This window comes from Hypanus sabinus, chromosome 5 (genome assembly GCF_030144855.1).
Source record: "Hypanus sabinus isolate sHypSab1 chromosome 5, sHypSab1.hap1, whole genome shotgun sequence".
Classification (NCBI taxonomy): domain Eukaryota; kingdom Metazoa; phylum Chordata; class Chondrichthyes; order Myliobatiformes; family Dasyatidae; genus Hypanus; species Hypanus sabinus.
In genome coordinates, this window is record NC_082710.1 from 162194180 (window position 1) to 162207823 (window position 13644).

Consider the following 13644-nt stretch of genomic DNA (forward strand, 5'->3'; position numbering starts at 1 on the left):
GTGGACCAGTACCAACTGCAGGCCACATTCCCCTATCTGGATAACATCACCATCTGTGGTCACGACAGGCCAGATCACGACGCCAACCTCCAACGATTTCTCCAAGTGGCCGCAGCTCTGAACCTTACTTATAACAGGGACAAGTGTGTTTTTGGTACCACCCGCCTTGCTATACTTGGGTATGTCGTGGAAAACGGGGTTATTGGGCCTGATCCCGAATGTATGCGCCCCCTGTTAGAGCTCCCTCTTCCCACCACTCTCAAGGCCCTCAGACGGTGCCTGGGTTTTTTTTCCTATTACGCCCAATGGGTCCCCCATTACGCAGACAAGGCTCGCCCCCTGGTCAAGTCTACCTCGTTTCCCCTCTCTGCTGAGGCCTGTGCGGCCTTCAACTGCATTAAAGCGGACATTGCCAAAGCTACGATGCATGCAGTGGACGAGACCGCTCCCTTCCAAGTGGAGTGTGATGCCTCCGATTTCACTCTGGCTGCTACCCTTAATCAGGAAGGCAGACCAGTAGCATTCTTTTCTCGCACCCTCCAAGGCTCCGAAATTCGGCACTCCGCGGTGGAGAAAGAAGCCCAGGCCATAGTGGAGGCTGTTAGGCACTGGAGGCACTATCTTGCTGGCAAAAGATTCACAGTGCTGACCGACCAGCGCTCGGTTGCGTTCCTGTTCAGCAACCAACAGCGGGGCAAGATCAAAAATGATAAGATTTTGCGGTGGAGGATAGAACTCTCCACCTACACCTATGATATCCTGTACCGGCCTGGCAGACTCAATGAGCCCCCTGATGCCCTATCCCGGGGAACATGTGCTAGCACACAGCTCGACCAGCTGTACGCCCTTCATGCACAACTTTGCCATCCGGGGGTCACCCGATTTTACCATTTTGTGAAAGCTCGGAACCTGCCATACTCCCTGGAGGACATCAGGACGATGACCAGGGACTGCCAAATTTGCGCCGAGTGCAAACCGCACTTCTACTGTCCTGACACGGCACAACTTGTCAAGGCCACCCGCCCTTTTGAACGCCTGAGTGTTGACTTTAAGGGCCCCCTTCCCTCCACTGACCGCAATGTCTATTTTCTCAGTGTTATTGACGAGTTCTCACGGTTCCCCTTTGCCATCCCCTGCCCCGACACCACTGCCACATCCGTCATAAATGCCCTGCGCCAGCTCTTCACTCTGTTCGGGTATCCCTGCTATATCCACAGTGATAGAGGGTCCTCCTTTATGAGTGAGGAGCTGCACCAGTACTTGCTAGCTAGGGGCATTGCTACCAGTCGGACCACGAGTTATAATCCCCGGGGTAATGGCCAGGTGGAGCGGGAGAATGCCACAGTGTGGAAGGCCACACTTTTAGCCCTTAAGTCAAAAGGGTTGCCGGTCTCTCGATGGCAGGAGGTCCTCCCTGAGGCACTGCACTCTATCCGCTCTCTGTTATGTACGTCCACCAATGCCACCCCTCACGAACGCCTATTCTCTTTTCCCAGGAAGTCTGTCACTGGGACCACCCTATCAGTTTGGCTGACGTCCCCGGGGCCAGTGCTGCTCCGGAAACATGTGAGGAGCAATAAATACTCCCCGCTGGTCGAGAGGGTTCACCTTCTACATGCGAACCCCCAGTATGCTTACGTGGTCTTACCTGATGGGCGGGAGGACACGGTCTCCATCCGCGACCTGGCGCCCGCAGGTGCAGCAGACCACTACCCTGAAGGCTCTCCGGTAACTATGAACCCTGCACCAGAGGTGACACCGTGCTCACCAGGCCCTACACAGACTCCTCACGACACTTATATACCGGGCGTTTCGTACACATTTATACCAGGCGCCTTGCACATGCGTGAGGGATCACCGGCGCCTAGTGGGCAGGAACAAGCGCAACCTCCGTCCCCTGTGCAATCACCAATGTCGCCGGCATCCATGCGATCACAGCCGGTGCTACGTCGATCGCAGCGACAGATTCGACCACCTGATAGGCTTGACTTGTAAGAACCTTCGCCACATGAGGACTTTTTCAAACGAAGGGGGGGTGAATGTGGTGAACTATGTGCCTGTCGGGACACACCCCTGCTGACTGCTCCTGTGGCTCCTCCCACAGGCCCCTGTATAAAGGCGATCTGCGGCCTGACGCTCGGCCTCAGTCTCCAGGACATAGTATGATGGACACTCACTCCTGGTTCCTTCTTCCAGTCAATAAAAGCCGATATCTCGCCTACGTCTCAGTGTGAGTTATTGATGGTGCATCACCGTACCTTCCAATTCTCAGCAATATTACCTCGTAGGCTTCAACCCGACGGTGGCTGTAACTGTGACATCTTTTTACGTGCCTTCTCTTCCTTTCCTTTTCGCTTTCTTCTGACACCATGTAGCGTTAATCTGACTCGGACACCGCAGCATTAAACACTCACGTTTATTCACCAGACTTCCATTTTACAAAACCCCGCGTTCTGACGTCACACACTCTGACCGACGAGTACTCACATAATACATTACACCTGTAAGGAATGTGCCGGCACACTCAGGCTGTATGAGGATGTGCCGGGGACACACTGAAGCTCAGTGCAGCCAGTGTAAAGACTCGGTGGGGAAGGACCACAGTCTGGGATCCTTCTGCTCCCGGACGGGGAGGGCCTGAATCGACTCGGGTCATAGTGTGTCAGCTGAGGGAAACACGGACGGCAATTGTTTTTTTTAATATGATGAATAGGATGTAAATGTTTTTAAAAATCTTTTTGTGTCTATTTTATTATGAACAAAGATCATTTATGAAATTAAAAAAGGAACTCCTAAAACAAACAAGTTGTATTCGTCCGTGCAAACTTTGGCTCCTCCTCCTTCTCGATCACAAAGCAGGAAATTGAAAGTGAAACGAGCGAAGCAGGAACTTAACGGACAGTTCAGTTAATTAACGGAAAGTTTAACAGTTGTCGTGTTCAACTTTATTTTTTACTAATTGTTCTGAGTTCACTCCACTTCCCGCTGGTGAGCTCCGTGACCGTTGTGCGGACCCTCCTCGGGGTCAGTATCCCGGAGCAGGTCCGGCACCGATATGTCGGGAAGAGACGTGGATCGGATGAGTGTCGGGCCCAAGAATCGTCAACCCCGGGTTGAGAAGTTTATGTCGCTTCTCAGCCTCCGGATATTTTCACTCGTTCGCCTTTTCTCGCTTCTGCTCCAGCTTGGTGTGGTCGGTGCCGAAGGTAAGGGAATGACTTCAGGTGTGAATCCGAGAGCCACAGTCTCCATTCCGCGCTCGGAGACTGTGGTGTCACCACAACAGATTGCTGACTGAACAAGCTTTTTCTTTCGGGGAACTGCAGCTCTGCAAGCTGAAGTCTGTTGTCCGAGGCATAAGTATACAGAGTATAAATAAATGACACGGCCATTCGCTTTTTGAACAGCACAGTACATTACAAACATGACAAAGATCATTTGTTCACGTGACTGGAATTAGACACAACTTACAGGAACAAATAAACACAACACACCGGTGCCAGCTGAGAGAGAGAAGGAGGTAGTGTTCGGGGTTTTCAGTTCAATTCCAGACCCTGACTGTAATGGTAAATTGGAGGGACATGTAAAACTTTCCTTTTACATGTCATACAGAACTCCCGCGACATCAGTACATTGAGGTGGTACAAAGGAATATGTACAACAACGGAATGAGGTATGAAGTGTTAGTTCCCCAGAAAGCTCAGTGCAAGCAGACTGTGAGGTGAAAGGGCATGATGAGGTCAATTGTCAGGTCAAGTCCCCATGTTATCACTAGGGAACTATTCCAGGATCTCGAAGGAAATCTAATCGCCATAAATATTGACACGTGTTGGGAATTTGCTGTAAACACAAACGCGTCCTAATGAAGAGTGTCGGCCCGAAACGTTGACCGTTTATTCATTTCCACAGAGACTGCCTGACTTGCTGCGTTCCTACAGTGTTTTGTGTGTGTTGCTAGGAATTTGCTGTTGGTCTGCTGGCGTGATATGCAATTAAATATTTAATAACTATATAAAATGATATAAAATATTATATATAATTATATAAAATTAGAAGTTAAGGTATGAATATGGAAGGAAATGTGTATAAATGCGCAAATACCAGCATCTATTCACAATGTAATATACACTGGAATTTAGAAGGATGAGAGGGGATCTGATTGAAACATACAAGATTATTAAGGGATTGGACATGCTAGAGGTAGGAAACATGTTCCCGATGTTGGGGGAGTCCAGAACCAGAGGCCACAGTTTAAGAATAAGGGGTAGGCCATTTAGAATGGAGTTCAGGAAAAACTTTTTCACCCAGAGAGTTGTGGATATGTGGAATGCTCTGCCTCAGAAGGCAGTGGAGGCCAATTCCCTGGATGTTTTCAAGAAAGAGTTGCATAGAGCTCTTAAAGATAGTGGAGTCAAGGGATATGGGGAGAAGGCAGGAATGGGGTACTAATTGTGGATGATCAGCCATGATCACATTGAATGGCGGTGCTGGCTCAAAGGGCCAAATGGCCTACTCCTGCACCTGTTGTCTGTTGTCTATATTGTAAACAGCATTCAAAAACATAGTTCAAAGTACTTACAGTGCAGTATTGAGGTAGTAGATGGAGGTGCAGCTAACTCAAATGATTAATCAGATTAACTACCGGGGGAAGAAGCTTTTAGAATGGTGTGAAGTTTTTGTTTCAATCATCTCAAACCAGTGGGTAAATTGAATTGACTTTATTACTTACATCCTTCATATACGAGGAGTAAAAATCTTTACGTTGCACCTCCAAGTGTCCAATTTATAGTAATTTATAATAAACAGCACGTACAACAGGACAGTCAGTATAACATAGAAATACAACTGTATCAGCATGAATTAATCAAATTGATATCCCAGAGGAAGAAGCTGTCCCGGAGCCTGTTGTTCCTGGCTTTAATGCTGCGGTGCCTTTTCCTGGATGGTAGCAGCTGGAACAGTTTGTGTTTGGGGTGATTCAAGTCTCCAATGATCCCTTGGGCCCTTTTTACGCACCTTTCACTGTAAGTGTCCTGAATACTGGGAAGTTCACATCTACAAATGCCCTGGGCTGTCCACACCACTCTCTGCAGAGTCCTGCGATTGAGGGAAGTACAGTTCCCAAACCAGGCAGTGATGCAGCCAGTCAGGATGCTCTCAATCGTACCCCTATAGAAATTTTTTAGTACTTGTGGGACCCATACCAAACTTCCTCAAGCATCTGAGGTGAAAGAGGCACTGTTGTGCTTTTTTTTAAAACCACACAGCCTGTATGCATAGACCGCATGAGATCCTCGGTGGATGCAAGAAACTTAAAGCTGTTCACCCTCTCAATCCCAGATCCATTGATGTCAATATGGGTTAGCCTGTCTCCATTCCTACTGTGATCCACAACCAGCTCCTTTGTTTTTGTGACATGGAGGGAGAGGTTGTTTTCTTGACACCACAGTGTCAGTGATTTTTTTTCTCTGTAGGCTGCCTCATTATTATTCAACATTAGGCCAATCAGTGTGGTATTGTCAGCAAATTTAATTAGCAGATTGGAGCTGTGGGTGGTGACACAGTCATGGGTACTCAGAGAGTAAAGGAGGGGGATTAGTACACAGCCCTGAGGGCTGCTATGTTGAGGGTCAGGGGGCAGAGGTGAGAGAGCCCACTCTTACCACCTGCTGGCGATCCGACAGGAAGTCCAGGATTCAGCTACACGGGGCAGGGTGAAGGCCGAGGTCTCTGAGCTTCCTGTTGAGCCCGGAAGGAATTATGGTGTTGAATGCTGAACTGTAGTTCAGGAACAGTGTTCTCACGTGTAACGCCCGGGCTATCGCTTGTGTATGTCTCGGGGAAAATCCGTCCACCCGCCAAACCAGCTCCCCGGTTTGTGTGGATGCTGTGAAATACACACTGATACAAACTCACACTCACAATATCAGACCGCACACCATGTATGTTTACAGAGTACACTTAATAAATCTTACTAGAACTAGGTAATTAATAACGATACAATATAAAAAGAAAAGAAAAGGCGCCAAAACTTATCAGAGTTCAATCAATTCGTGCACAGCCATTGGAGCTCAATTATCGAAGTCTTCGGTCCACTATTCGATCTTCTCCGACCTCCTCGACCCGCCGCCTGGGACCAGCCTCAGTGGTCGACCAGAGTGTGTCTGGCACGTCCTTCCTCTTCGGTTCTCCTCTGGAAAATCCCCGCACTCACTCCAGGTTCCCACACGTACAGATAGAACAACATTACTACCATTGGTTAGTTGCTCCATTATCAATAATTATAACCCAAACATTCCAACTGAACAGAGCATTACCTCATCAGTTACCCACAAAGAAGCCATTTCATTGTAACTCTACAGAGAAGCCATTTTATATATGCAGTTAGCAGTTAACATACAGTTAATAAAGTAAGAACCCTACACACGTAAGCATCCCTTTTCTCCAGATGTGTAAGGATGGTGTGTAGAGCTGTGGCTATTGCGTTGTCTGTCGATCGGTTGTGTCGGTAGGCGAATTGTCCTTGATGATGGAATTCCCAGAAGCTTTTGATTTTTATGTACAGTACCGTGCAGAAGCCTCAGGCATATTTATATCACTAGAATGCCTTTGACTTTTGGACAGTCCTGGAGTAATATGTATTGCATTGTACTACTGACAAAAACAAAAACTAATTTTGTGGCATTTGTGAGTGATGTTAAACCTGATTCCGATATGGGTCTGTGGAATTGGTGTAAATGGGTGGTGGGTTGTTGGTGGAGACTTGGTGTCTGAAGGTCGATGCTGTGTCTCTCTCTGACAATGACTAACTGTGATCACATTGTGGACTCCGAATGCAGGACATGAATTTGCAGGAAGTGCAAGTTAGTCACTGCTTCACCTGGAAAGACAGTTTGGTTACGTGGGTGGTGGGAAGGCGAGAGGTTAAAGGACAGGTGTTACATTTGAAAACTGCAGATGCTGAAAATCTGAAAGATAAACAGGAAATTCCAGAAAAGCTCCAACAGTTCAGGCAATATCTGAGGAAAGAGAAACAGTCATTGTTTTCTGTCTGTAAACCATCATCAGTAACTGTTCAGTGTTTCCAGCATTTTCTGTGTTCCATTTTGGGCATTGCATCTCCTGTGGTTGTATGGGGAAGCACCCCAGGATATGGAAGTGTTGATTGGGGTGGAAGAGTGGACTAGGGAAACACAAAGGGAGTGATCCCTTTGAAAAGCTGAAAGGAGATTGGATGGGAGTATGGTTCTGCTGAAATCCTGGCATCAATTGTGAAGGATAAACTCGTAAAGGCTAATGGAGGAGAAGGTGAGGACCAGGGGACCTTTGCTAATGCTCTGTCCAAGAGGAGAACAGGGTGAAAACAGATGTGTGTGATTCAGTCAAGGGCCTTACCTGTGAGGGGAAGCCACTGATTGGGAAGAAGGAAGACCTTTCTGAGGCATCTGCAGAATGATCATCACTACAGCAAATGCAGTGACTTGTGTTACATCCCTCGTGGGTATCTTGTGACTGACTTATGACCATGATGTAATTGAGTATCTGGTGAGCATGATGTATTGGTCTTGTGATGGTGGGGTGATGTAATTTTCCCGCCAGCGTGAGGTCACACAATGTAATTTCCTGCCAGTGTGAGGTCACATGATGACAAGTTATCAACAGGTATAAAACTGGAAAGCCTGCTGTAACACAGGAGTTTTTGTATTGAGACCTTGTTTAAGTCATCAGTTACTCCGTTATGCTGCGCATTTGGTTTCATGACGCAGTTTCATTTTAAAGTGGAGTTTTACCTTCTCTCTTAAGTCTCAAAGGTTATTGCCGGCAGTTTCACCAAACGCTGCCGGTTTTGGTTTGATCTACCTTTGCAATTTAGTTGGAGAGTGAAGAATTTATCGAAGTACGGGAACCTGAAGGATTGAGTAAAATTGGTGTTGTCGGTGGTTTAATACAGGATCAACCTTATTGGATCTTTGTTCAAGGAAGTAGTAACCTGCATCCCAGATAACCCCTGCCTTGTAAGAGCAGAAAGGGTTGGGGCAGTGTTATTTGCCAAGGAAAAGGTCAGTTACTTTAAACTGATTTAATTTCCTTCATCGTGAGTCTTTTGGGCAAGGCATATTTCAGCTGGGATCAGCAGTAACGTCATGTTGTCGAGGAATTAGTTACTTCAGGGAAGACTCTCCTAATTGACTGTATAAGTCATTTGGACTTTCAAATTTACCGCTCTAAGAACTGTGTTCGCATTTATTGCTTTAAGAACTGTTGGAGTTGCCGTATAGCAGTGAACTTCCAGTTAAGTTAGTCGCTTGTTTACTTTTTTGTTGAGCAGAGTTTAATAAATTGTTTACTTGTTTGTAAAAAAAAACCTGTCTCAATTCTAAATTCATTGTTGCTGGAGACGTACCGTAATAATTGGGCGCTCATCCGGGATATGTTCCGTTTTTGAGTTTCAGTGCTTGTTTAATTATCGATCTGATTTGGATTAAGGACATACTTAAATGAGAGGGACACTGCTACATTGCAGGAGTCTGCTAAATTAGCTGATGAGTATGCCATAATCCATAACAGTAAATTTCCTCAGGGTAGAACTTGTAAAAGGAAAAGTAGCACAGAGTTAAGGTAAACTAGATATTAAAGCGGAAGTTAGTGAGAAAGTTAAGGAGGAAGGAAAACGTGAAGGAAAGATAGTTTGGTCCCATTTGTAATTATTGCGAGAAACTTGGTCACGTAATAGCTAACTGTTTCCGATTGAAGGAGAAGGAAGCAGTCCCAGATGCTTGTGTGCAACACACTGAAACAGCTGTGAATCCACAGGGTTCAATAAATACAAATGAAGCTTTGTCAGAGTCTGACCATTTAAGGAGAGATATGATCATTTTATAACTGAAGGATTTGTATCCTTGAAAGAGGGATCCTCTCCGGTGCCAATAGAAATACTGGAGCTTCTCAATCACTGACATTACAGTGTGTTAAAGTTTAGTGATGAGTCTGACACTGGTGAGGTAAATTATATACGAGGTGTTGGGAGTGCCCTTACGCCTGTACATTTTTATAGAGTAAATTTAAGGTCAGGGTTAGTTACAGGGAGACTTCCGGTGGCTGTAATGGAGTAGGTTGCAGTAGCTACGTGCTCCGAAATTATTTGCTTACTTTGCTGTTTAAACCTATCTCAGTGAGAGCACCATGAGTAGAAAGCAGTCAAAAAAAGAGGTTACTTTAGAGACTTTGGCTGAAATGTCTCAACAAATGTCAGAGAGACTAGAAAAATTGGATAAACTGGATGACTTGGAATCCAAGTTTGACTTGTTACAGAATTCCTTCAACCTGGTTAAATCTGAACTGAAAATGCTTAATCGGAAACTTGGAAGTATACAGCAGATTGTGAATGACCATGAAATTCGTATTAACCTACACGAAGAATATCTGCCGGTATTGCAGAAGGATATCGAAGGTTTCAAGAGAATTTCTAAGGAACAACTTAAAAAATGTGACGCGTTACTGAAAAAACTTACAGATCTGGAGACCAGGAACCAAAGGTCCAATATAAGAATCCTTGGGCTTCCTGAAAAACTGGAGGGTAATCAATCTATCGATTTTTGTGCTCAAATGCTGAAAGATTTATTCCCTGATATATTATTGGAACTACCAAAATTTGAGCGCGTTCACCGAGTTACCCCGCCTAATTGAGACACTGCCAAACCTCGCTCTATTATCATTCACTTTTATGACTATCAGATTAAAGAACAGATCCTTTGTGAATCAAGGAAGAAATGTATATTACAATTTCGAGATCAACAGTTTTGGATCGTTCAAGATTATCCACCGGAAGTTCTAAGAGCTAGACAGGCTTTTAAAGAGTTCATGTCTGACCTTTTTAAGCTTGGCTGTCGCCTTTCTCTCAGAGATCCGTGTAAACTCAAGGTTACTACTTCTGATAATAAGGTTTCGTGGTTTACGAAGCCTGAAGAAGCAAAGAAACTTTTACAAAGTCTCCATCCTTAAATTCAACTTTGAATTGTTTTATGTTAAATGTTTTAATTTCAGGTGTTCAATCAAGTTATTGACATTTTGTTGATAACAAGGTTTCTTGGGTAGTCTTGGGAATAAACTAATCGTATATGCGACTGTGTACACTCCAAATACGGATGACTACTTGTTCTTTGAACGTCTTTTCTCTTTTCTGCCTGACTTGAATTGGTATTCCTTAGTGATGGGTGGAGATTTTAACTTTTGGGTTGGCCCTATATTAGACCGCTCTTCAAGTAAAACCCCTGTCACTAATAAATCAGTCTTACTTTTTAAATCTTTTTTATCTCAATGTGGTATTCTTGAAGTGTGGCATTTTTTACACCCTCAAGAAAAGGAATATTCATATTTCTCTCAGGTTCATCATATGTACTTTTGAATTGATTATTTTTTTATAGATAGAAACTTCCACTGGTACGATCCTGTGATTATAAGGAGATAGCTTTGTCTGATCATGCACCTGTGCTTCTGGCTTTAAGATTACCTGTTTACTCTGTACCAAATAGAAGTTGGCATTTTAACTTATCATTGTTATCTGATAAAAATTTTCTAAAGTTTTTGGAAAACCATATTACTTTTTTCTTTAAAGAAAATTTTAAAGGAGATACTGCTGGTAATATAGTCTGGGATACTTTTAAAGCATATATTCATGGAGAAATTATCTCTTACTCTACCTATATAAAGAAAAAAGCTGACAAAGAAAGCTGACCTAGCAGCGATATTAAAAGATCTTGATCGAAAGTATGCCCTATCTCTAGATCCAAGTATATATAATAAGGGTATTGAAATCCAATCCAAGTATTATCTTCTGCTGACTTACCCAATTGAACGACAGCTGTTGAGAGATAAAACTCAATTTTACATTCACGGGGATAGAACTGGTAGTTTATTAGCCAATCGCTTAAAATCTTTTACAGTTGATCGTCAAATCACAGAAATTTTTAAAGATAATGGAACTAAGATATCCGACCATTCTGAAATTAACAACGTATTTAAAGACTTTTACCTTAAGTTGTATCAGTCTGACTCTTCTTCAGATGATATCTATATGAATGCTTTTTTCAGTAATATCAACATTCCTACATTGTCTGCTGATAGTCTAACACAGTTAGATCAGCCTATTTCCAATGAAGAAGCGGCTGAGGCTATACGTGCTTTACATTCTGGTAAGACCCCAGGACCTGATGGCTTTCCTGGGGAGTTTTATAAAACTTCCACTACGTTACTTACACCTTATTTATCCTCTGTTTTATCAGAGTCCTTTAAATCAAGTGAACTCCTTCAATCTTTTTATGAAGCTGTAGCGGTGTGCTACAAACAGCGCTAAAATTACGACACGGAGTCGGTAACTGCAGTCGAAGGAAAAACTTTATTCGAAAACTTCAGCCTCACTTTTAAGCCTCTGTCAACCGGCCCCCCATGGCGAAGAGGCTCCAAAGCTCTGTGCTCGCAAACCCCCGTAGGCTATCTAATTGTGAGTCGGTTCGCATACGCTAGGAAATGAGCCGCCACATAACCCCCCCCCCAGAACCGGCGATACACCCCCCAATGTCCACAGCCTGGGCCAGAACCTGCTTGGGAGGTCGGCCTCTGCGCCGAGGCGCCGGAAACTCGGCCGGTTGCGCCAGGTCCACATGGGCCGGCTTGAGGCGGTCCACCGTGAAAACCTCCTCCTTCCCCCCAACGTCCAGCACGAACGTGGACCCGTTGTTCCGGAGCACCGTAAACGGCCCCTCGTATGGCCGCTGCAGCGGTGGCCGATGCCCGCCCCTTCGTACAAACACAAACTTACAGTTCCGTAGGTCTTTGGGTACGCAGGTCGGGTGCCGCCCATGCTGTGAAGTGGGTATGGGGGCCAGGTTACTGAGCTTCTCGCGAAGTCTGCCCAGGACTGCAGCGGGTTCTTCCTCTTGCCCCCTCGGGGCTGGTAGGAACTCCCCGGGGACGGCCAGGGGCGCGCCGTATACCAACTCGGCCGACGAGGCGTGCAGGTCGTCCTTGGGCGCTGTGCGGATGCCGAGAAGGACCCAGGGAAGCTCGTCCGCCCAGTTGGCTCCTCGCAGGCGGGCCATGAGGGCCGACTTCAGGTGACGGTGGAAACGCTCCACTAGCCCGTTCGACTGTGGGTGGTAGGCAGTGGTGTGGTGCAGCTGAGTCCCCAAAAGGCTGGCCATAGCTGACCACAGGCTGGAGGTGAACTGGGCGCCTCTGTCGGAGGTAATGTGGGCTGGTACACCAAAGCGGGATATCCAGGTGGCGATCAGGGCTCGGGCGCAAGATTCGGAGGTGGTGTCGGTGAGCGGGACCGCCTCTGGCCATCTTGTGAACCGGTCCACGATAGTCAGGAGGTAACGCGCTCCGCGCGACACTGGCAGGGGGCCCACGATATCCACATGAATGTGGTCGAAACGCCGGTGGGCGGGATGGAACTGCTGCGGTGGGGCTTTGGTGTGCCGCTGAACCTTGGCCGTCTGGCAGTGCATGCACGTCCTGGCCCATTCACTGACCTGTTTGCGGAGTCCGTGCCAAACGAACCTGCTGGAAACCATCCGGACAGTTGTCCGGATGGAGGGATGCGCCAAGTTATGAATGGAGTCGAAAACACGTCGCCGCCAGGCTGCGGGGACGACCGGACGGGGCTGGTTGGTGGCGACGTCACAGAGTAGGGTCCTCTCACCTGGGCCCACGGGGAAGTCCTGGAGCTGCAAACCAGAGACTGCAGTCCTGTAACTCGGAATCTCCTCATCTACCTGCTGTGCCTCTGCCAGTGCCTCAAAGTCTACCCCTTGGGAAAGGGCATGAACGGTAGGGCGAGAGAGCGCATCCGCCACGACATTGTCCTTACCCGAGACGTGCCGGACATCCGTTGTGTATTCAGAGATGTAGGACAGGTGGCGTTGCTGGCGGGATGACCAGGGGTCGGATGCTTTCGTAAACGCAAAGGTAAGCGGTTTGTGGTCCGTGAACACGGTGAAGGGCCGACCTTCTAGGAAGTACCTGAAATGCCGGATTGCCAGGTAGAGCGCCAACAGTTCCCGGTCAAAAGCACTGTACTTGAGCTCGGGTGGCCGCAGGTGTTTGCTGAAAAACGCCAGGGGTTGCCAGCGACCTGCGATGAGCTGCTCCAGCACCCCACCGACTGCCGTGTTTGATGCGTCCACTGTGAGGGCGGTAGGGGTGTCCATTCTGGGATGTACTAGCATTGCGGCGTCAGCCAAAGCTTCCTTCGTTTGAACGAAAGCGGCGGCGGACTCCTCGTCCCAGGTAATGTCCTTGCTCGGACCCGACATCAGGGCGAACAGGGGGCGCATGATCCGGGCAGCTGAAGGGAGGAAGCGGCGGTAGAAATTGACCATACCTACGAATTCCTGAAGGCCTTTGACCGTGGTGGGTCGGGGGAAGTGGCGGACCGCATCTACCTTAGCGGGCAGAGGGGTTGCCCCGTCTTTAGTAATCCTGTGGCCCAGGAAGTCAATGGTATCAAGTCCGAACTGGCATTTGGCAGGGTTGATTGTAAGACCGTACTCACTCAGTCGGGCGCAGAGTTGACGGAGGTGGGACAGATGCTCCTGACGACTGCCGCTGGCTATGAGGATGTCATCCAAATAGATGAACGCG

General features: G+C 47.0%; 1 protein-coding gene across 1 annotated transcript in view; it reads left to right on the forward strand.

The window, feature by feature from the left end:
- Window positions 1-2857: 2857 nt before the first annotated feature.
- Window positions 2858-13644, forward strand: part of LOC132394520 (uncharacterized) — a 153480-nt gene continuing 142693 nt past the window's right edge. The window contains exon 1 of the mRNA XM_059970788.1: window positions 2858-3206. Within this exon, the coding sequence (XP_059826771.1) occupies window positions 3056-3206 (151 nt within the window). The 5' untranslated portion in view covers window positions 2858-3055. The remainder of the gene's footprint in view (window positions 3207-13644) is intronic.